At 44.8% G+C, this 22,753-nt stretch overlaps 1 protein-coding gene across 4 annotated transcripts in view; it reads right to left on the bottom strand.

Annotated features, from left to right (window-relative positions):
• The window catches only part of ANKRD31 (ankyrin repeat domain 31), a 173,643-nt gene that overhangs the window by 3,600 nt on the left and 147,290 nt on the right, over positions 1-22,753 (bottom strand). For all 4 annotated transcript variants that reach the window (XM_062212573.1, XM_062212577.1, XM_062212575.1 and 1 more), the window contains 2 exons: positions 13,812-13,952; positions 6,761-6,845 (listed from right to left, as the gene is read on the bottom strand). In XM_062212573.1, the coding sequence (XP_062068557.1) occupies positions 6,761-6,845; positions 13,812-13,952 (226 nt within the window). The remainder of the gene's footprint in view (positions 1-6,760; positions 6,846-13,811; positions 13,953-22,753) is intronic.

Here is a 22,753-nt window from a genome sequence, read left to right as displayed (position 1 = left end):
TTCTAGTTCCTTGATTTGTTCTTATCACCTAAGCATTCAGTAATTCCTTAAGAATGCGGAGCCAAACTTTGCTTACTCTGGTTATAAATGGAAATGACCACAATGCATACATACTTCTTCTGTGCTGTTTCCTCACAACGCTTTTGACGCCAAACGTGTGGGTTTCTTCCGTATACTAACCACTTGTCCAACTCCGCAGCACCAGCTCAGTGTCCTACAGTCAATTCAGCTCTGACACGGACTACTCAGAGTCAGCATCAGATTCCTGCCACTGCCACGGGTGCAAGGGCCCCGTCCCCAACACTGGCCATGCCTCGACACCAACTGCAAGCAGCAGGTTCCGGCTCCTCACTTTTCTGTCCAATGTGGCTACAAATCAGAAGGTTTCCCTAACATTCCCCCTACTCCAGGGTCTGATAATTCACTAAAATGACTCAGAGATCAGGAAAATGCTTTTCTTACTACTGAAAGACACAACTCAGGAACAGCCAAATGGAAAAGGTGAGCCGGGCACGGAGCTTCCCACGCCTGCCTGGGAACCACTGCCCAACACCTTCTGTGTCCAGAGGCTCTCTGACCCTGTCATGGAGGGGCTTTACAGAGACCTCACTACACAGCTACGGTTGTTTGAATCACTGGCCACCAGTGAGTAACCCAGTCTTCAACCCTTTTGCCCTCTGCAGGGTAAAGTTCCAGGCTTCTGATGAGGGTCTGGTCGTTCCGATGATGAACCCCACCCTGCAGCTGTCCAGGGGCCTGTCAGGAGTGGCCTCATTACAATAGCAGACACTCCCATCACTCTTACCAAGGGCAATTCTAAAGGTTTTAGGAACTCTGTGCGAGGAACCACAGATACAAACCATATCCTTCTGTGATGCCTCAATTCTGAATTAGAAATATAATTCCAATAAAAGCAAAATAATTATTTTATTAGATTACAAAAATCCAAATGCTCTAGTTATGTTCATAAAAATGTTCTACTATTGTTATTTTAACAGAAAATTAAATTCCTTTTTTAAAAATAAAGGTACAGGAAAGGATAATGATGGTGATGAAAATTATATATAATTTGCCATTTAAAGCTAAATTAAAAATTTCCTGTAGATTTACAATGATAAGACCATAATTCATCAGTGGAAACCACATTAGAATCAAGAAACAGAGCTGGAAGGAGTGGGCCTGGGATCAAATCCTGCCTCTACTTCTGATTCAACTTCTGGCTAATGTGCCTGGGAAGCAGTAGGTGACGTTGCAGAACATCCCCAAAACTGGGTGGAGCACTTGCTATAGAACCCCCAAAACTGGGTCCACATTGAGATGCAGCAGGCCACCTGCTGACAAGGGCGGTGGAAGAAAGCAGGAGTTTACAGGCCATGTGTGGAGAGGGAGTCAGGAAGCTATTGCTCAGTTCCCAGACTCTATGAGGGATGAAGGCCACGAACCTTAGAGACCAAAGCTGGAGATGAGCAACGCATCTCTGGTTGGTCCAAAGCACATGTGGCCCTGCCTTGAACAGTGACAGGAGGCGGCATGTACTTCTGAAGACACAGTGATAGCAAGGTAGGCTCCAGCCTAGCTGGGATCTATGGGCAGACTGGCCATTACCTTGCTTGGCCAGGGCATGCAGCTCCCGAATAACACCTCAATTAAAATCTAGCATCAAGCCCTCCTCGTTCTTCTGCCACACCCTAAACTCAGTGAGTTGATCTTCAGTGAGGAGTTGATGCGTAATCACCACAGTGCGGACTCAGGGACTGCACAGCTGAGGCAGAGGTGTGGCCTGATAAACTCTACACAGAAGCCTAGAGGAATAGGGCTCAGTTACAAAGATGGCCTATGCACCCGGGTCCTTGTCACCCATGTGGAAGACCCAGACAGAGTTTCAGGTTCCTGGCGTTGGCCTGGCCCAGCCTTAGCTGTTGAAGGCATTTTGGAAGTGAACCACCAGATGGAAGATCACTCCTCTCTGTGGCTCTCTTTTAAATAAATAAATAAATACTTTTAAAAAAAGAAATAGAGCTGAAATATAATTACTTAGAAGAGTAAAACTAAGTCCTTATACGCTGAGGGAAAGCTGAAATCTAGTAGGTGTTTTCTTAAGGAGAATTGGGATTGGTGAACTTGATTTACTATGTGGGGTGCTCATATATTCTGCACTGCTAAGTGACAATATATGCAAAATAACCCAGCAGGACCTGGCTCAGGGCGGGTGCTCAAGAAATGCTCACTCTTCTTGGTCCCCTACTATCAGTACAAGTATTCCCTGTGAATTAGATTATAGGAGTGCTAATCATGATACCAGAGTGAAGAAATCACGACTCAAACAGTGGGAAAGAATCAAGAGTTGTAAACAAGAGCTGAGACAAACCCTCCTCTTCCTCAGTGCTGAAGGCTAGGAAGTTCTTAACCACATGAATCAGAAGCACCTGTGAACGTTGCTCCGTTACACACTCTCTTACTGAGAAATGAGGTACAACAACAGCGCGGAGATGACAAAAACTGTGTTTCCAAAGACACTTACTTACAAGAACTTATCAGTGGGTGAACGACCGGCTTATCAAAAACAAAAAGCCTATGTTTCCTGGCAAAGATTTTTCTAATTTCAAATGAACAAATGATGTCAGGACCTCATGAACGAACATACACAATTAGTGCGTACTAAATGGTGGCCTGGACATCAAAGACTTCAGAGAATACTTTTTTTTTTCTGCTTAGCTGAATACATTGAATGTGTTTTCAGTATCTGGGTACTACAGTGACAAGGCAGCACAGACATAAAATTGGCTTTCCAGGTAAATAGTGAAATGTGATTATTTTAACTGAATTTTAAAAATAACTGGGGAAAGCGTGTCCAAACATCATGTCACAAATCATGTAGAAGTTTGTGAATGTTCATTTTTTCCTTCTGTTTTACCCTGAAATGTCGGTGGAAAGTCCCTCAATAACACTGACCTGCAGCCAAGCAGGCAAACGGAGGGAGGCTGGGAGGAGGGAGGCAGCACAGACTGGTTCCACCGTGAAGCTGGCAAGCGCCTCAGAGACAAGCGTGCTCCAGGGTTAACAGAACGTTGCTTTTAGGTTTGTGTTTCTATGTTTAAAAATCTTTAATCTGAAACAACACATACCTCAACGTGCTAACACACCACATTTTAACACACGAGTCCATCGATACTCGGACTTAACGATTGAATTAGCTTTCACGTAGAATTCAGAATAAGGCTCTTCTATCACCTCTGAGTGATGAAGTCTTAAGACCGCTAGATAAAAATCACTTATCTTACCTTCATGACTCAGGATTTCCTTGATATCATGAATCCAAAATGATATATAAATTGGATACTAAGGCTACTTCTTCTATGCAATATTAATAGATATCATCTGATAAAAATGTTTAGGAAATACTGATCAATAAAGTTAAACAGATTTCTTTATAAGGGAGTGAGAAAGGGAGAAGAAGAAGGAGAGTTCTCCTTTAAATTTTTGGCTAAGAAAACTGATGGGTCACCATTTTTATATTTAACAATTATAGACAGCAAGTTCAGGAAAAGGAGATATTAACTATCCAAAATCTCATCTACCATTTGTTGAATTCACCTCAAATCCCATTACAGCCTGTGAGATGTAGGCATGTCTACCATTAGGACAGTTTATCAAAGTAAACCCAGTCTTAAAGCAGTCGTCCTCTGGGTGCACTTAGTCTTCACTCACTCACCCTTCACTAAATGAGTATTATTCAATGAACACTCTTGGGAAGCACTGAGAACAGAATGGAGAAAACCCATAACAGTCTCTCTGAACTCAAAGATCTACCAGTGGATACAAGACTAGCGAGCTGGCAACTGTTTATAATATACAGTGATATACATGAGGTAAACAACAATTTGCATGCTAGAATCTATACATTTCTCATAAAAGGAAATGAAATCAAAAAGTCTCTCTCTTTTTATTCTTTACAGATTTCATTTTCTGAAACAAGTTTGGGTCCTGTGCTGGGCCATCTAAGCCAGCTCATCCACCAAGACACAGTGGGACTGAGAATTCTGCTGGATTAGGGTTGCCCTGGTCCCATCAGGAGGCAGGGTCACTCTGGCTGTGGGAAATGTAGGCGGCCCTTGCTGGTCCCCTGAGTCCTGAATGCCTGTGGGCTGATGACAGCCACACGGATACTGTAAGCCCTTCTGGCTCCACAGCATCAGAGCTGTGACTCCCACAACCATTTTCAACATCCAGAAGAGAAAGATTCTCTCCTGAATGCTTTGCTTGTCAAACAGTGGGAGAGTTTTACATTTATTTAACTTGCCAGGCCCTTGGACTTGCTCCAGGGACCACAAAACCAGGTAGAAAAGAGTCTTAATCAGGAGGTTCAGAGAAAGCTGCAGGAGAGGCCTACAGCAGCCAGCAAGAACTCACTGTAGACTCCTGGGCCCAGAGCAAGGCAGAAAGAAGCTGAACAAACGTGGTAGTCCACAATTCTTAAATTAGCCTTAACATTTTCTGAAATACTTAAAGGAAAGAAAAATAAGGATTTCTGGAAGGAATAATAAGAAACTATTTCTATTATAGGTGAGACAAATGGCAATTCAGAACCCATTTCTGATTTCATAACCAGGGAAATTCTGAGGAAGGAGACCCTGTCTGGGGTTGGAAACGCCTGCCTAGAAGCAAAAACTGTCAGAAACAGATGGCCTTCATGCTGTAAGGAAGAACCCACAGTTCTGCACTGACTCTTCAAGGTGGGGGGGGGGGGGGAGGGAGAGCACGCGCCAGTGCATGCTCAGCTATTCCAGGCTCAGGAAACAAAGCAAAGGGTCAGATCTCAAAGGTCGTCAAATCATCAAATATTACTCACTGATCCCACAGTCAGGGGAGCCACATGAGTCACTTTTAAAAATTCAAGGGGCCGTCCTGTAATGCAGTAGGTTAATCCTCCGCCTGCAGCACTGGCCTCCCATATGGGCGCTGGTTCTAGTCCTGGCTGCTCCTTTTCTGATGCAGCTCTCTGCTATGGCCTGGGAAAGCAGTAGAAGATGGCCCAAGTGCTTGGGCCCCTGCATCCGCATGGGAGACCAGGAAGAAGCACCTGGCTCCTGGCCTCGGATCAGCGCAGCACGCCGGCCACAACGCACTGGCCATAGCGGCCACTTGGGGGGTGAACTAACGGAAGAAGGAAGACCTTTCTCTCTGTCTCTCTGTCTCTCACCGTCTAACTCTGCCTGTCCAAAAAAAAAAAAAAAAGAAAGAAAGAGGAGGAGAAAGTAGTTATCACTGGGGCTTGTTCTAAGAAGAGGAACAACCCCAGAGAGGCCCTGGGCAGGCATGTGATGGCAGAAATCCTGTTTAGGTTCTGATCTGGTCATCAGTGCCACAATTTTCTGTTTTGCACATTCTCCTTGCCTAAAGTGTCCCAACTGTCAGGACGGAGTCAGTGTGGCTGGGAGGAGACACAGCTTTAGTGGTGCCCACTTCTCAGACAGAGGCCCTGCCCTCTCCCAGAGCATTTCAAAGTCTGCTCTCTGCAGTGCAGACAACAGCGCCCTCCGTGTGCCATGCTGACGTCTGCTCCATCAGCGTCCTCCGTGTGCCATGCTGACGTCTGCTCCATCAGGTGAAGGGCATTGCTTCAATAATACCCTTGACTCACGTTAGTGCCTATTTTCAGAAAACACGTGAAACAGGCCAGCCTTATGTGCAGTGGGCTAAGCCACTGCTTGGTACACCAGCATCTCCTATCACAGTGTCTGGCTTCAACTCCAGCCACTCCACATTTCTGATCCAGCTTCCTCCTAATGCATCTGGGACAGCAGAAGATGACTCGTGTGGGAGACCCGGATGCAGTGCAGGTTACTGGCTTCCACTGGCCCAGACGCAGCTGCTGATGCCATTTGGGGAGTGACCAGTGGATGGAGACAGTATCTCCACCCCTCCGCCCAAGACACACCGCCTTGCAAATAAATATTTTTTAGAAAATACGTAAAACTATCTAAATCATGCCTTCAGAAAGGAAAAAAGATCATTTCCCCTCTTTTGACACTTTAAAAAAATCTGTGCAAAGTAAATTCAGCATAGAGAAAGGAATTATGAGAGATGTTGTCACTTCTTAAACCCTCCTAGAAACAACTATGGTAGAACAAACAACACAAATGCTGGTGGGGAAGAGTTCACATGAATGACTTTGACAGAGCCATCCATTCAAGAGACACACCACTAAGTATATGTGCATGTGTGTTCATCGTAACAGCCAGACAATAAAAACACCCAAACCCATCAAAGGGAGAGCGGACAGGTGGTGATCTACCCACATACAGGGTGTTATTGCTAAAGGTGACAGACAGCGGTGTATCCCCTAACAGGGTGTTACTCAGTCCTGAGAGGGGACAGATGGCGGTCTGTCCACAAAACAGGTGTTATCATGAGAGGGGACAGATGATGGTGGTGTTCAGTCAATACAAGAACCACACCCTGACACATCAACCACATGGATGATCCTCAAAGACATAAAGAAGTCAGACAGAAAAGGTCAGACATGGTAAGATTCCGTTTACACGACAGATCAAGCAAAGGCAAGACAAAAAGCCTTCTAATGGTTCCCTGTTAGCCGGGAAGCAGGCACAGGGTTTCTTTCTGGTGATAACAGTCTTTGGAGCTGCAGAGCACGGTGAATGCTCTGGATGCCACTGGACTGCTCAGTATGAAACGGTTCATGAGTTTCACCTCCCACAGCAGTGGTTCTCAGGAGGACGGGGTGTTGGTCTGCACCTACCTGGCAGGTGAGTCTGAGGTGGCCTTGGAGGTGAAGGTACTTCTTCAGAAACATACTTCAGGAGCTGCTTTCCCAGATACGTTACCTGCGCAGGATTAAACACAAACTTTGAACTCACTTTCTGTAAGAGGCAAATACACCTACATCCTGAAAAGTTTCACTTTTGTGAAGTTTATTTTACAAATACTATTTTATTGGAATGTAGTGGTGCTTGTTTCCTTTGTGTGTCTGGCTCCTTTTATGCTACAACAGAATTGAGAGACTGTGACAGAGATGTTCCACTCACAGAGCTTAAAATATTTGGTATCTGCCCCTCTACAGAAAAAAAAGTTTACCTCACGTCGTACATTAATGCTGTTATCCATTCACTTATTCAACAATTAATCCAGCACCTGCTACATTGTAACTTAAAATTTTTTAAATATGTATTTACTTATTTGAAAGGCAGAACTAGAGAGAGAGACACACAGAGAGATCTTTCATCTGCTGGTTCACTCCCCAAATGGCCGCAACAGCCAGGGCTGGGCCAGGTTGAACCCAAGAGCTTCTTCAGGGTCTCCCACGTGGTTGCAAGTGGGGCCTAAGCACTTGGGCCATCCTCTGCTGCTTTCCCAGACCATAGCAAGGAGATGGATTGGACGTGGAGCACAGGACTTGAACCAGCACCCATATGGGATGCCAGTGCCACAGGCGGCAGCTTCCACTACGCCACAGCACTGGCCCCATGAAGTTAATGTTAAGTAAAAAAGCCATAACAGTGATGGCACTTTCCAAGAAATCAGATATGTAATTGATTAGATGAATGACATTTCAGGTCTATGTGTGCATGTTTGTTTGTGAGCTGAGCTTTTGTCAGCAGCCCAGAAGGTCAGAGCTTAGAAATATCTGTGCAGGAACTGAGGGGCTGAGGCAGATCCCTGCCAGAAATGCTTGGGCCTCCAAGGTCTTTGGGCTCCCAACTCTCGTAAAGGGCAGTGTCTAGGTTCACTGTGGGCAAAGCAGCAGTCTCAACTGAACATCTCTCCCTCAAATCGCAAGGCCCAAGTAATGACCCTCTGTACTCCCCTAGCTTCTGTGCTCATATTTCTGACACAGCAATTAGGACACTTAGGAAAATCGCGTTTTAAGGTGTCTCCTTCCACACGCCACTAGTGCCCTGAAGAGAGGGGCTGTATTAGACTCAACTTTATGCCCTCAGAATGTCTGATAATACTAGGGAAAAGACACTGAAATCCTAACTCTTAAGTGAGATTCTTAAATTCTCCAAGCCTGTTTGTGTATTTTTTACAACTTTTACATATTTATATGAAAGGCAGAGAGACAGAGTGAGAGAGAGCTTCCGTCTCCTAGTTCACTCTCAGAATACACTCAACATCCAGGGCTGCGCCAGCCTGAAGCCAGGAGCCTGGGACTCACTCCAGGTCTCCCAAGAGGGTGGCAATGACTCAGGTTCTTCAGCCAGCACCTGCTGTCGCCCTGAGTGCACATCAGCAGGAAGCTGGATTAGAAGTTAAACACCCAGATCCCACACCAGGCTCTGCAATATGGGATGCAGGGGTCTCAACTGCTGTGCCAGACACCTGCCCTGACAGTCTGTGTGTTTGTAAAGTAATACCTCCAGGTATTCAGCTACTGTGAGGATTAAAGGAATCATGAGAAAAAAGCATTTGGCTACTGTCCAGCACATCCTGAGTGCTCTAGAAATGCATGTTAAATTGAACAGAGGAAGAAGGATCCAGGGATCTGGAGGGTACAGGCACCCTTTCAGGGCAAGAACCCAAGCCTGGCGATGGAAATGCAATGGACCTGGCTACCCAGGGTGCCAATTCTGTCTCACGCATCACGGGAAGAGGAGAGCAAAGGCCCCCAAGGGTCACTTGTTAGTTTCCCAAACAACCGATTACTTATAAACAATGGATTTTGTGTGTGTCACGCCCTGACAGTGTCCAACACATCATACACACTCAACAAGAAAGCTCAGGGCATTCTCACCCAGACTGCTAGTGCTTTAAGAAAATCCACTCAGTTGAAATCAACTTTCCACAAGTAGGCGTGAATTATTGAACAGGTTAATGGACAGACTTCAAAACAAATAGGCAGGAGGTCCCTTCTGGAAACTGAATTTCATTAGTGCCCATGCTCTGGATGGCAAAAACATACAAACATACATCACATTTGCACAGGACTCAAACCCTGAACCTAGAACTCGGTCTGTGTCACCAGGCCCAGCCCAGCTCACACACCCGCTCTGGCAGAGGCACGGCGGGAAGAGCTGCATGGCTCAGGAACGTCACCACTCGACTTACGTTGGTAGGGGCAGCTGATGTGATGCTATTCTCCCTTGGGTGAGAACAGGCCAGGGAGGCAGCGCTTAGTTCATGGATCAGCTATGTGCTCTTGTCTTTCGAAAATGTGGAACTGCAGGAGTCCTGTGTTAGAGCCCCCGATGCTTCCACTCACACTCTTCAATCCAAAGGTCTGCTATTACCCAGCAACGAACCTGTGCCGATTTGGAAGTGAGGTGCACGGAGCTGTGTGTGCAGACAATGAGAAGGCTGGATCATTCAGCCTGCTGCTCTTCTGGAAATGTAGTTAGCGAACCTAAGGAAATCGTCTATTTTATCTGGTAAGATCTTAAGAAGCAATGTGAAACATTTACTATTATTAATTGCCTTCACAAATGTTTCTTTACAGCTTACAGCTACTGTGCATTAAAATAATTAAAAATAAAACGAGCGGCTGGCGCTGTGGCGTACCAGTAAAGCTGCCGCCTGCAGTACCGGTATCCCATATGGGCGCAGGTTTGAGTTCCACTTCCCATCTAGCTCTGTGCTATGGCCTGGGAAAGCAGTAGAAGATGGCCCAAGTCCTTGGGCCCCTGCACTCATATGGGAGACCCAGAAGAGGATCCTGGCTCCTGGCTTTGGATTGGCACAGCTCCTGCCGTTGTGGCCAATTGGGGAGTGAACCAGCAAATGGAAGACCTCTCTCTCTCTCTCTCTCTGTCTCTCTCCCTCTCTTTCTCTCTCTCTCTCCCTGCCCCGCCTCTCCTTCTCTCTCTGTATAACTCTGACTTTCAAGTAAATAAATAAATCTTTTAAAAAAAAATGTACAATGTAAGCTGCTGTAAGCACTTACAAGGAATTCAGGAATTTACTTCCCTGTTGGTATTCCATTTTTTTCTTCTGCAGTCTGTTCATAGATGATCAAGTGATCATTTTAATTCCACTGACAGTTTTCTTTTTAAAGATTTATTTATTTTTTTACTTGAAAGGCAGAGTTACAGAGAGGGAGAGGCAGATGCAAAGAGAGAAAGAGAGGGGGTCGGCGCTGTGGCGCAGTGGGTTAATGCCCTGGTCTGAAGTTCCTGCATCCCATATGGGCGCTGGTTCAAGACCCGGCTGCTCCACGTCCTGGGCAGCTCTCTGCTATGTCCCGGGATAGCAGTAGAAGATGGCCCAAGTCCTTGGGCCCCTGCACCCACGTAGGAGACCTGGAAGAAGCTCCTGGCTCCTGGCTTTGGATCAGTGCAGCTCTGACTGTTGTGACCATCTGAAGAATGAACCATCGGATGGAAGACCTCTCTCTCTCTGCCTCTCCTCTCTCTGTGTAACTCTGACTTTCAAATAAATAAATAAATCTTTAAAAAAAAAAAGAGAGAGAGAAAGAGAGAGATTTCCTATCCACTAGTTTACTCCCCAAACAGCCATAACGGCTGGATCTGGACCAGTCCGAAGCCAGGAGCTTCTCCTGGACCTCCCACATGGGTGCAGGGGCCCAAGGACCTGAGCCATCTTCCACTGCATTTCCAGGCACATTTGCAGGGAGCTGGATTGGAAGTGGAACAGCTGGGACTCGAACCGGCACCCACATGGGATACCAGTGCTGTAGGTGGTGGCCACTATGCCATGGCACCAGGCCCTCCACTGACAGTTAAAAAGAAGCAAGTCTTGTGTCTCACCAGCACAAGCATGTGCGAGCTGAGAGTACTGGCCAGTTCTACTGCCACAGCCCCCGGAAGCACCCCCACCTCCATGTGTGAAGTAGCTTTCTCTCCCTCGGCCTGCAAGGGTCCGATTTGCCATCCGAAGAGACCTCTACTTTTTTCTTTTGTATTTTGGTAAACACTGAAGAAGCTGGAGCTGTTAAATTTATTTTGGGGAAAATCTCAGAATTGTTTTATTTGGTGTCATGAACTTCTACTGCTTTCAATACATGATCAGTAATCAACTGTTTTGTATACTTGTTTTCATTTCGACAAGCACTGTAATTATAGTTATTAGAATAAAATCTAATAACTACTAAAAAGAAGAAGCAAGTCTTAAAAATTTTCACCACCCCAAGATGAGAAAGAGGAAAAGATAAATGTGTTTTATCTCAGGGTGGGGGGAAAAAAAGGCAAAGAAACAAAAGTATAAACTTTCTTTCAAGTTCACTGTATCACAAAAAAATTCTAAGAACATAATGTTTCTCAAATGAAATACTTCTTTAAGAATTCAGAACACAAGACAGAAAGTAGCTTCAAAAAGATCCTCAGGACAGAAGTACAGGGAGCTCTCACAGCATTCACCTGCCCCACCCAGTCCTAGCTCTCCTGCGGTGCGAGGCAAGAGAGGGCCCTGCACAGTCTTTGTTCTCAGGATTCTCTGCTCCCGGATATCTGTGTCTTACAAGAGGTCCACATCTCTAACCTCCTTCTCCTCCCTCTCCCCTACCATATGCAGTTGATGGACGCTGGGCTTCTGGGGGACTTAAGCTCAGACACCCAGAGAGCACAGCTGTGAGGCCAGCTATGTCCCGGTCTCAATGTCCCTAGTTCCTCATCCCAACCTTTCCATGTCTTGATATTCCTAATCCTGGTAGTGGGAGGAACCTCCTTCTCAGGAGAGTGGTGGGGAAGGGCAGGGAACCACACCATATCCAGAGGATTCAATTTATGAGGGTGGAGACTCAGTGAGCTCTGCATGGGAAATACACAGAGATCTGTCCGTGCTCCCACATCCCTGCTAATCTCCATTGATCCTCTCCTGGGCTTTCACACGAATGAGCTGTCAGCCCTGTTAAAATGCTTCTTTTAGTTTGCATACTGCAACTCGCTCACAAAAAGACATTTTTTCTGTGGAAGTGGGAAATCTTTGTTGCACAAGACTGAGGCTTTGCACGTATTCAGAAAGGCGGCCAACGCTACATGCTCCCTTCTATCCAGGGCAACACTTTTCCAATGACAGTTGTAGTCTTCCTTGTGCTACTGTTATAAATGCAGAAAATAGTGTACCAAAAAATCAGAAAGTAAGGCTCTAGTCCTGGAGGCTAATCAGGCCACTGACACTCTGCTTTTATCTGTAGCAGGGTAACAGCTGCTCCTCCCGCCTGATGAGGCTGCTGTGTGGAGGTGCGCCATAAGCGACAGTGCTATGCGATTCCTACAATCTCCAGGTTGTCAGCATCTTTCAAACCATCCAGCCCCCTGGGAGCAGCACTTGGTAAGTGGATTAATCTGCCGCCCCTGGTGCTGGCATCCCATATGAGCATCAGTTCAAGTGTTAGCTAAACCACTTCTAATCCAGCTCCTTGCTAATGCACTGGGAAAAGCAGCAGCAGATGGCCCACGTATTTTGGGCCCCTGCCATCCATACCAGAGACTCAGGCAGAATTTTAGACTCTTGGCTTTGGCCTGGCCCAGCCCTGGCCATTTTGGCCATATAGGAAGTGAACAATCAGATGGATGTGTACTCCTCCCTCCCTCTCTCTCTCTCTCTCACTCTCTCTCTCTCTCTCTCTCTCCCCTGCTCTCTGTAACTCTCTACCTTTCAAATAAGTAAAATAAAATTTAAAACTCCCGTCCAGCCCTTGTTCTATGCACAAGAATGCAGGCTCAGCGAGGTGGAGTCAGCTGGCTTAGGTCAAGGATGATTCTCAGAGAACCACCTGGAAAGCTCCTAAAATGCTATCATCTGGTCCCCAGTCCAAACCACAAGGACACTTCAAAAAGTTCACAGAAAATGGAATTCTAAGGTAAGTTTATTTTGATGCAAAATGTTTCAAATGTTTACTTATTTCTTTTACTTAGAAGGCAAACAGAGAGAGAGACTGAGCAACAGCCAGAGCTGGGCCAAGCCAACATCAGGAGCCAGGAACTGAAGTCCAGTCTCCATGTAAGGGGTAAGGACCCAACTTGAGCTATCACCTCTGGCCTCTCAAGGTATGCATTTGTACAAAGCTGGAACTGGGAACAACGCCAAGACGTGAAACCAGGCACTTTAACATGAGATTCAAGTACCCCAAGCAGAGTCTTAACCACACTGCCAAATGCCTGCCCCATGGTACAAAAAAATTTTGGCATCCAAGCATTCAATTAGATCAGAAGCTATGAGGCTGGGGTCCAGTGGGCATTGGTAATTCTTTTAAAAACCCCTTAAGCGATTCTAATGTGTAGTCATGATTGAAAACCACACAACTTGCAGTGGAACCAGGAAACAGCTTGGTGTCCTCTCACCCAGAGGACACAGTAGAGAGCGAAGACAATGATGCTGTGGGCAGAAGCACAGGATTCGCTTGGCAAAGCTATGAAGTAACGCAGCTGCTGGGTAGGAGGTGTGAGTCATCTGTCTAGTGGCTCTGTCCTCTGATGCACGGCACGACTGAGTTTATGGCATTTCTGGCTGACAACCACCTCTGGCCCTGTGTCCTTACAACCACCCTCAGAACTAGTCAACAGACATGTTCACCGTGGACAGTGCAGCAAAAAGTAACTGTGAATTCAGAAGTCGCACAGCAGGGGCTAGGAGGGAGGGAGAATTCCTGTGGGTCTTAAGTCTCTTGCTGGTCCCTTTTGTATTTAGGGAAATATTATGTTTTGCTTCATCAGAATAATAGTAACACATATTAACTAAATTATCAACGCACCAGGGGTCCCACATGTTCTACAGGGATTCACAAAGACTCCCTCTACCCCACCCCCACAAAAAAAAATTCCATTCCATTTGTATAGGAAATTAAACCTAAGAATGACCACAAAATAAACAGAAGAAGGGAGGAATGATGCACCCACCTTGCTCCAAGCGTAATTCCAGGTCACATAACTGCCGCCACCCAGCAGATCTTTAATCCAGCTAACAGGGTTTTGATAAATCTGACCATTTTCTACTTCAATTTTACCGCTCAATAAAATGCTGGCTTTGTGAGTAGAATCCTGAAGTGAAAAATAAAACAGAGATTAAAAATTGCTAAAATAAGTGAACTTCTGCTTCTGGCCATGACCACATTCACTCTAACATAATCAAAACCACCAAACACAGGCAGAGAGAGAGGAAAGATGGCGGAATAGGAAGGGAGCACATTGATAGTTCGGGAAGACACAGGTTAATAAAAGTGGAGATACTGCAGGGTCAAGGAAGAGTAGGGGAAGAAACAGCAGAGGAAACTCTTCCGGAACTAGTGATTCACAGTGGACCTGCGTGGAGAGCGTGGGAGCCCAAGTTCGGGACACCAGCGGCAGACTCAACGCACCAGCACTGGAACGCGAGGTGAGCCGAACCTCCATAGCCCGAGACACCGGTGGGCAAGCGGATAGAGGAGACTAGAGGGAACGAGGCTTGAAACTCTGTGGGGAAAAGTTCACCAGGCTAACTAGAATTAGGAGAGGAAAAAAAAAAAGTGACCGATACGGACACGAGTTTCTCTCTCTCCGCTCACCTCTCAAAGGCTAGCAAGACAAAGACCAGGCGCCATTTTTGACATACGTCATAAGCAGGGCGACCTAAGGTCTGCACTGGCCCTGAGCCTAGCAGAAAAACCTGACTCTGGGGGGAGGGTGAAATAACAGGAGATTAGGATCTAACTTGGCAACCCAGTGGGAGACTGCAGGAGAATTGGAGCTCACACTGAGGGCAGCACAGATTCCCTGTGTGGTCCTTGGGAAAGAGCTTCTGATCCCTGGCTCCTGTGGGTATATCATTCGCCTGCTAACTACCTCCAATTACGTTCAGCTGTGCGGAATTACCTCCCTTTTGAATCGGAAAAGAAAGAAAGAAAGAAAGAAAGAAAGAAAGAAAGAAAGAAAGAAAGAAAGAAAGAAAGAAAGAAAGAAAGAAAGAGAGATTTACCACACCTAACCTGGGAGTGTCATCTTTGACACACCCTCAACCCTGAGGAACCAAACACGGCTCTCAGGCCACACTCATCTCAAGCCTCTAAGGCTCCACTGAAAGCAGACAGTCCACTTAATATAGAGCCATAGTGTAACAAGAAAAAACACCACAGTGAAGAAACCAAATATCTCCAACATGCCAAACAACAAACGCAAAAACCAAGCTAACAAGAACAAGGAAGACACTATGACGCCCCCAAATGAAAAAGACACCCCAATTCAAGATTATGAAGATGATGAGATAGAAGAAATGCAAGAAGAGGATCTCAAAAAATTGATAAGAACATTAAGAAGTTCTCAAAAACAAATTCTTGAACTACAGAAATCCTTAATGGACAAGATAGAAAATCTCTCTCGTGAAAATGAAGTATTAAGGAGGAATCAAAATGAAATGAAACAACTAGTAGAACAAGAAACTGTGATAGTGACGAGAAATCATAATGAAATGAAGAGTTCAATAGATCAAATGACAAACACATTAGAGAACCTTAAAAACAGAATGGGCAAAGCAGAAGAGAGAATATCAGACTTAGAAGACAGAGAACAGGAAAGGAAACAGGCAAACCAAAGAAAAGAAGAGGAAATTAGAAATCTAAAAAATATTGTTGGGAATCTACAGGATACTATTAAAAAACCCAACATTTGGGTTCTAGGAGTTCCTGAAGGCATGGAGAGGGAGAAAGGATTAGAAGGCCTTGTCAGTGAGATACTAGCAGAAAAGTTCCCAGGTTTGGAGAAGGACAGAGGCATCTTAGTACAGGAAGCTTATAGAACCCCTAATAAACATGACCAAAAGAGATCCTCACCACGACACGTCGTAATCAAACTCACCACAGTGAAACATAAAGAAAAGATCCTAAAATGTGCAAGAGAGAAACGTCAGATTACTCTCAGAGGATCTCCAATTAGACTCACAGCTGACTTCTCATCAGAAACCCTACAAGCTAGAAGGGAATGGCGAGACATAGCCCAGGTACTAAGAGAGAAAAACTGCCAGCCCAGAATATTATATCCTGCAAAGCTCTCATTTGTGAATGAAGGTGAAATAAAGACTTTTCATAGCAAACATAAATTGAAAGAATTTGTTGCCACTCATCCTGCCCTGCAAAAGATGCTTAAAGATGTGTTACACACAGAAACATGGTCATCAGTATGAAAGAAGGTAAAGGAAGGAAACCTCACAGCAAAAGATCACAGGAAGCTCAATTTCTCTTTGACATAGAATTAAACTCTGATGCTCTGTTAAAGCAATGTGTTAAAGTAATCTATTATGTTCTCTTGATGTCTGTTAAATTCTAATTGTTCAAAAACAGCTGAATTTTTATTAAGAGCTAAGGGTTATTTAAATATGTGCTTATTTTCAAAGATTTGAATAATCACCTTGTAACAATGATCAAATTTGGTCTATATTATGTCATGATTTTAAGGAATCTTATTTCAACCAGATATTTTGGATTTTGAGCCTTCTTGGCATTCTTGACAGGCATTCAAAAAATCAAAGTTTCAAACAATCTGGACTCTAAAATTTCCAGTAAATCTTGGACTTTGGTTTTTCCAGTTTGGGCCCAACTGAAAAAATCAAAGGACCTATGTCTCTCATCTTATAGAGACACCAACTAATCAGGCTATTTGGATTATATTAGAAGTACTGTCAAGATGTGACGTGGTACCAAATTTTAAGTTTCTATAATGGAAAATGCTATTAATACAAATATTTGAGAATTAAAAAGTCTAATGATCTTGTGTTACTAGACATGATAGTTATCTTAATGAGAAAGCCCCAGAGGCCTAAAGGGTTAAATACTTGTAAAATCCTACAGGTGCTTTCAAAAATACTGTGAAGTAAGCAAGTGCCTCTTGTTGGTTGATGAGTTTATCATTTTAAACATGGCAACTTAAAGTCTTTTGTCATCCACAGTTATATATGATTTGCTGCTCATAAAACTAAAGCGTTGTTGGTTCTGTGTTTAGCTGTCCTCCTATAGGTTCCTATGGACTTTTTCCAGCCACTTCTATTGTATTCAGTACTTTGGGATGGATCTGGAAACAGATGAAGCCAATAATGTATTAACAGTACCAACTGAGAGAAAGTATGGTTAACTGAGGTTACTAAAAAGAAAAAGCAATTCAAATCAATTGGCAATCTACAAAAAGAATTAAAGATTTTAAAAGCTATTATTAAAATTGCTATATTGGTCTATTATACTATGTTATATGTGTGTACATATTGTATGTCCACATGGGGAAATTTTATTAAGAGTTTTATTTTAATTGGCTTATAGATAAGATTGTCCATAAATTTAAGCTGCTAAAATCAATCAAAGATACATTTTAATTCATGTGATCTGAATCTGTGTATCATATGTTTTAAACTTGTTGGTAGAAAGAAACTAAAAACATTTTATATGGTTGTGCTTAAGTTTACTGGTTAAACTACACCATGTTAGGCCGGCGCCGTGGCTCACTAGGCTAATCGTCCACCTTGCGGTGCCGGCACACCGGGTTCTAGTCCCGGTCAGGGCACCGGATTCTGTCCCGGTTGCCCCTCTTCCAGGCCAGCTCTCTGCTGTGGCCAGGGAGTGCAGTGGAGGATGGCCCAAGTGCTTGGGCCCTGCTCCCCATGGGAGACCAGGAGAAGCACTTGGCTCCTGCCATTGGATCAGTGCAGTGCGCCGGCCGCAGCGTGCCAACTGCGGCGGCCATTGGAGGGTGAACCAATGGCAAGAGGAAGACCTTTCTCTCTGTCTCTCTCTCTCTCACTGTCCACTCTGCCTGTCAAAAAAAAAAAAAAAAAACTACACCATGTTAGATATTTAAGAGGTGTTTTCAAATACATGATTCTTAAAATTTATAGAAGGCATTGGACCTTCTGGTAAATGTTTTCTTAAGTTGTTATCTAATGGTTGAAACTATTTGCTAAGTATTCATGTAATATTGCTATTGTCAGCAAGTGATCTAGGACTTGCTCCCTCATTTCTCTATTCTAAGCCCAACTTGTTCTTTCATTTCTCTATTCTCCTCAAGGTAGGAAACTAATTCTATTATGAAGGAATCTGTAGGACGCCCAATTTAATCTTTAGACCTTATAAAAGAGATGGCTAACATTTTTCTGTAATAGCATAGCCAAAATAAGAACTTAAATAATAATCTCATAGCTAGATTCACTTCGCCATCAGCAAAGTATACAATAACCAGAAAAAACCTCCCTTTCAGACAAAAGGGAAAGAAAGTTTTTAAGTGAGAATATAATTTTCCTCATAGGCATTGTCTACCTTAGAAAAACTACTACAGAACATGCCTGTGACTATAGACTTGTAGTTCAGGCCACCGAAGATTAGAGATGGGACTTGGGCACTCCCTTGACTTGCATCCTCTGGTCTGCTTTAACAAAAACCAGGAGGAAAAGAAAGCTAGGCATCAGAAGCAATGGGTGGCAGGCCTATTAATGGCTGATCTGTACAGTGATCTGCCCTCAAGGAGACCCAACAGGCCAGTCCACTGCAGTGGCTTTCAATGTGGTAAGCCTGGGCTTCAGCAGAAGTCAGCTCGTGAAGAGCCCTGGCAGCTCTGCCAAGAGTTGGATCACTGGAAATGGACCTGCCCTGGAGTTGAAGGATGCCCAGGTCAGAGCTACAGATCTTATTGGCTCTAAACTAAAAAGCCCTTCACTCAGCCCAACTTCCAAAGTGACCACTGCAGCTGAGGGGATGGTCAAGTAGGGTCAGCAACATTGCAGGCAGAACTGTAAATTTCTTGTTAGAGATGCCACCTGCCTTTACCTGGCCAGCTCTCCTCCCAGGCCAGCCAAGTAATGAAAGTCAACAGAGTGCCTTCCCCTAGGAGGTTCACACCTCCCTTAGGATGTATCCCATGTGAAGAGATAGATAGGTCTGGGCCTCTTAACTTACAAGGCCTAAAGCCCACCAGATTATTATCAAGCCCCTTCTATCAGGTTCTATGTGCCTCTCAATCAGAAAACTTAATTGTAGCTTAGACAGCACCTTTCCTAGCTCCTCTAATAATGACTCTGTCCTTTGTTCTAGACCCTGTCTAGCATACTTGGGCCTCATTCCTGTGTAATCATAACCTCTACTCTACCACCAATGGCTCTACTCCCAACCTGTGTGTACTGATGGTCCTCTTCCCCACTTAATGCTGTATAATTGTTCAGACCTGGTAAATGCCACTCTTAGGATCATTGGTTACTATCCTCACTCTGTCTTTTATGACCTTGTCTAAATATGATCAGAGTTGGCTAACTTGGAAGGCTTCCATAGCCTTGGCAACTCATGATAACAGCCTAGGGTGGTTACTGGCGCCATAAACTAGAGTGTCAATTTGTTGGGTCAACAACAGGAGTCACTGTGCACTTGCTCCTCATGTGGGATCTCTGTCCTTAATGTGCTGTACATTTTGATTTAATGCTATAACTAGTACTCAAACAGTATGTTTCACTTTGTGTTTCTATGTGGGTGCAAACTGTTGAAATCTTTATACTAAATTGATCTTCTGTATATAAAGAGAATTGAAAATGAATCTTGATGTGAATGGAAGGGGAGAGGGAGCGGGAGAGGGGAGGGTTGCGGGTGGGAGGGAAGTTATGGGAGGGGGAAGCCATTGTAATCCATAAGCTGTACACTGGAAATTTATATTCATTAAACAAAAGTTAAAAAAATAAAAAAAAAATAAACGCAGCTTGGAAAAAAAAAAAAAACCACCAAACACAAAGCACAGTGATCTCAGACAGATCTTGGTGAGCCCCACAGGTGCCCCAACTTACCTCCTGCAGGGCGTTCCAGCCAACCAGGGGGAAAGGCAACCCGGGCAATGCTGGGGACTCCCTGAGCTGAGCAGACACAGCAGCGTCCCCTGGAGGCCCGGGGTCAGGATGCTCTGGGCAGAGCCCGAAGGAGGGAGAGCTAAAAGGAAGAACTCTGTACATAACCAGAGGGCTCCCCTGAGGTGGCCTCTGAGCAGTGATGGTATTTGGGTGGGCACAAACTCACCAAAGGTACAGCCGCTTGAAAGGCCTTGAGGTCCAGGTACTGGGCCTCCCGCAGGGCAGGGAGTGGGGCCGTTTCCAATAGCAAGACTGGGATACAAACTCTTGGAGCCAATGGGGAATCAGGAAGGTACTCTGGGGAGCCTTGATGCACCCGTGGAAAATGCTGAGCCCTAAAGTTAACGCTGCTCCAATCCTGCCTCCCAAATCTTAAAAACAAGGCACCAAAGAAACTGATTCCAAGTAACTTAACTACATTATAGAATAAAATTTCAAAATATTTATAAAAATACAAAAGGCAAACTTCATAATGTTTGCAATCCAGTAAAAAATTAAGACTTAGGAGCTGGTGTTGTGGTACAGCAGGTTAAGCCAGGGCTTGTAACGCCAGCATCCCATATCAGAGTGCCAGCTTGAGTCCTGGCTGCTCCACTTTCGATCCAGCTCCCCGTTAATGCACCCGAGAAAGCAGCAGGAGACAGTACAATTGGGCCCCTGCCACCCACATGCGATGTCCGTATGGAGTTCCAGGTTCCTGGCTTCAGCCTGGCATAGCCCCAGCCGTGGTGGGCATTTAGGGAGTCAATAAGTGAATGGAAGATGGCTCCTTATCTCTCCTTCTCTCTAACTCTGCCCTTCAAATTAAAAAAAAATTATGTGGAAGATATAAAAGAGACTCTAACCTCTAGAGATGAAAATTATCACATATGAGACAAAGGATACACTTAACAGGATTACTAGTGTAAGACCCCTGCTAAAAGTAAATATTAAAATAATTTTAGCAAGGGTTTAAAAGTTTGGCTGCTGACAGTAGCCATTCCTTAAGATAACTGTGTGTCCACCTGCCTACAGAATAACCTTGGGAAACTGCCTTGTGAAACTGCTCTGTGTAACTGTCTCACGCGATAACACTTGCAGGAGTCCGGAAAAGAGTTGCAATAAGGTTCTGTGACCATTGTATAAACTTACCCCCTCCCTCACTAAAATCACAAGAGTTTGCCCTTCAAAATAGCCAATCACCAAACGCCCCGCATACATATGTTAATCAGGTGGTGTCGGGGCCAGTGGCCCTGGCCCAACATGAGATGCAGCAGGCTGAGGCTGTCCCTTATCTAATCCTGTTTCCAAGACTTTTCGTCCCATATTCCTGCAGGCAGGATGTGACTTCTGATGAAGGTTTATGATGTTCTTTGCACTATCTGCAGAGCTTGTACCCTGATCATTGCTACTTTGTAAACTTGTCTCGTTCCTGTGCTATTCATGATTGCACACAATGAATGTTATCTGTATGGGGTCTGGGGTATATATCCTTGTCTTTCTGTGTGCTCGGGGCTGGAGACTGAAGGGTTTCCTTAGGGAGACTGCCTCCAGTCCCTCATCGCCGGGCCCCCTACTTTGGCTTGGAACGCGATGAGGCAATAAACGTGGTGATGAATTGACTGAGTGCTGCGTGTTTCCATGTGGTTTGTCGGGTGGCCTCCGACAAGGTGGCTATTGTCTTTAAAAACTGCTGTAACCCCTGCTCGGGGCTCTCTCGCTCTCTGGACTGCCTGAGGTGCTGGGGAGCCCGTTTGCGCAAACGTATTAATAAATATCCTCTTGCTTTTGCATCTACTGGGCTGGAGTTTTGGGTCTTTGGGCGACCACCCGAGCGCGTTGGATTCCCAGATTTGGGGTCCTTCACTAGCAAATTAAACATTACAAATAAAAAGATTAGTGAATACAAAGACATAACACTAAGACTGCACAAAAATGAAACACAGAAAAGAGAATTTTTAAAAAATGAACAGAGCATCAGTGAGTTGTGGAGTGCCTCCTAATATCAGTGTAACTTCAGTCCACAAAGGACGGAGCAGAAAGGAAAATATTTGAAAAAGCGATGGCTGAAAGTTTCAAAACTTGAGGAAAAGAAAACCTAGAAATCCAAGAAGTTCAACAATCTAAGCCTAAGAAACATGAAAAAAAAAAACAAACCTCACTCTAATGGTTATCATAATAAAAATTGCTTAAAACCTGTGATAAAGAGAAAAATCTTAAAAAAGTAGCCAGAGTGAGGAAAGGCTGTTATGTCACTTAGAAAGGAGCGAAGTCAGAAATGGCAGATTTCTCCCTGGAAATGCCTGCAAGGAAACAGCAGCACAGCATCACTGAGGTCCTAGGCGTCCACGAAGCAGAAGTCTTCTGAAATGAAGGTGAACAGGTGAGCAGGCGGCACCGCAGGTGCAGGGAAAGCCACCACTAGGGATCCGGATCGAGTCCCAGCTGCTCCACTTCTGTTTCAGCCCCTGCTAATGCCTGCTGGGAGGGAGCAGATGACAGCTCAGGTGCTTATGGCCCCGACACCCACGTGGAAGATCCAGGTGGAGCTCCTGGCTCTTGGCATTGGCCTGGCCCAGGACTGGCTGCTGTTGGCATCCGAGGAGAAAACCAGCAGATGGAAGATCTCCTCTCTCTCTCTCTCTCTCTCTGTCTCTCTGCCATTTGAGCAGATGGAAAAAAAAATCCCTTTAAAAATGAAGGTGAAATACACTTTCTCAGACCTGAAAAGCCAAAGGGTCATAACCAGCAGACTCCCAGCACAGAAGTGTTAAAGGTGGTCCCCCAGGCAGAAGCAAATGACAGCAAATGGAAACCAACCAGGATTTGCACGGACAGGAGGAACACCAGAAAGAACACATTGGAAGGACAGTCTACTTTGTTATTCAAATCTGCTTACGTAGTGTGATGTTTATTACTTACGAAAAAGTAAAATAGAGAACACAGGTCAGAAGCAGGACTTGAAATACATTGTTTTTACATTTTTACATATATAACATGTATATGTAACATGGTATAATATTAC

Source organism: Lepus europaeus, chromosome 15 (assembly GCF_033115175.1).
Source record: "Lepus europaeus isolate LE1 chromosome 15, mLepTim1.pri, whole genome shotgun sequence".
Classification (NCBI taxonomy): domain Eukaryota; kingdom Metazoa; phylum Chordata; class Mammalia; order Lagomorpha; family Leporidae; genus Lepus; species Lepus europaeus.
Note: the sequence above shows the minus strand (reverse complement) of the source record. Positions and strands in the feature narration are given on the sequence as shown.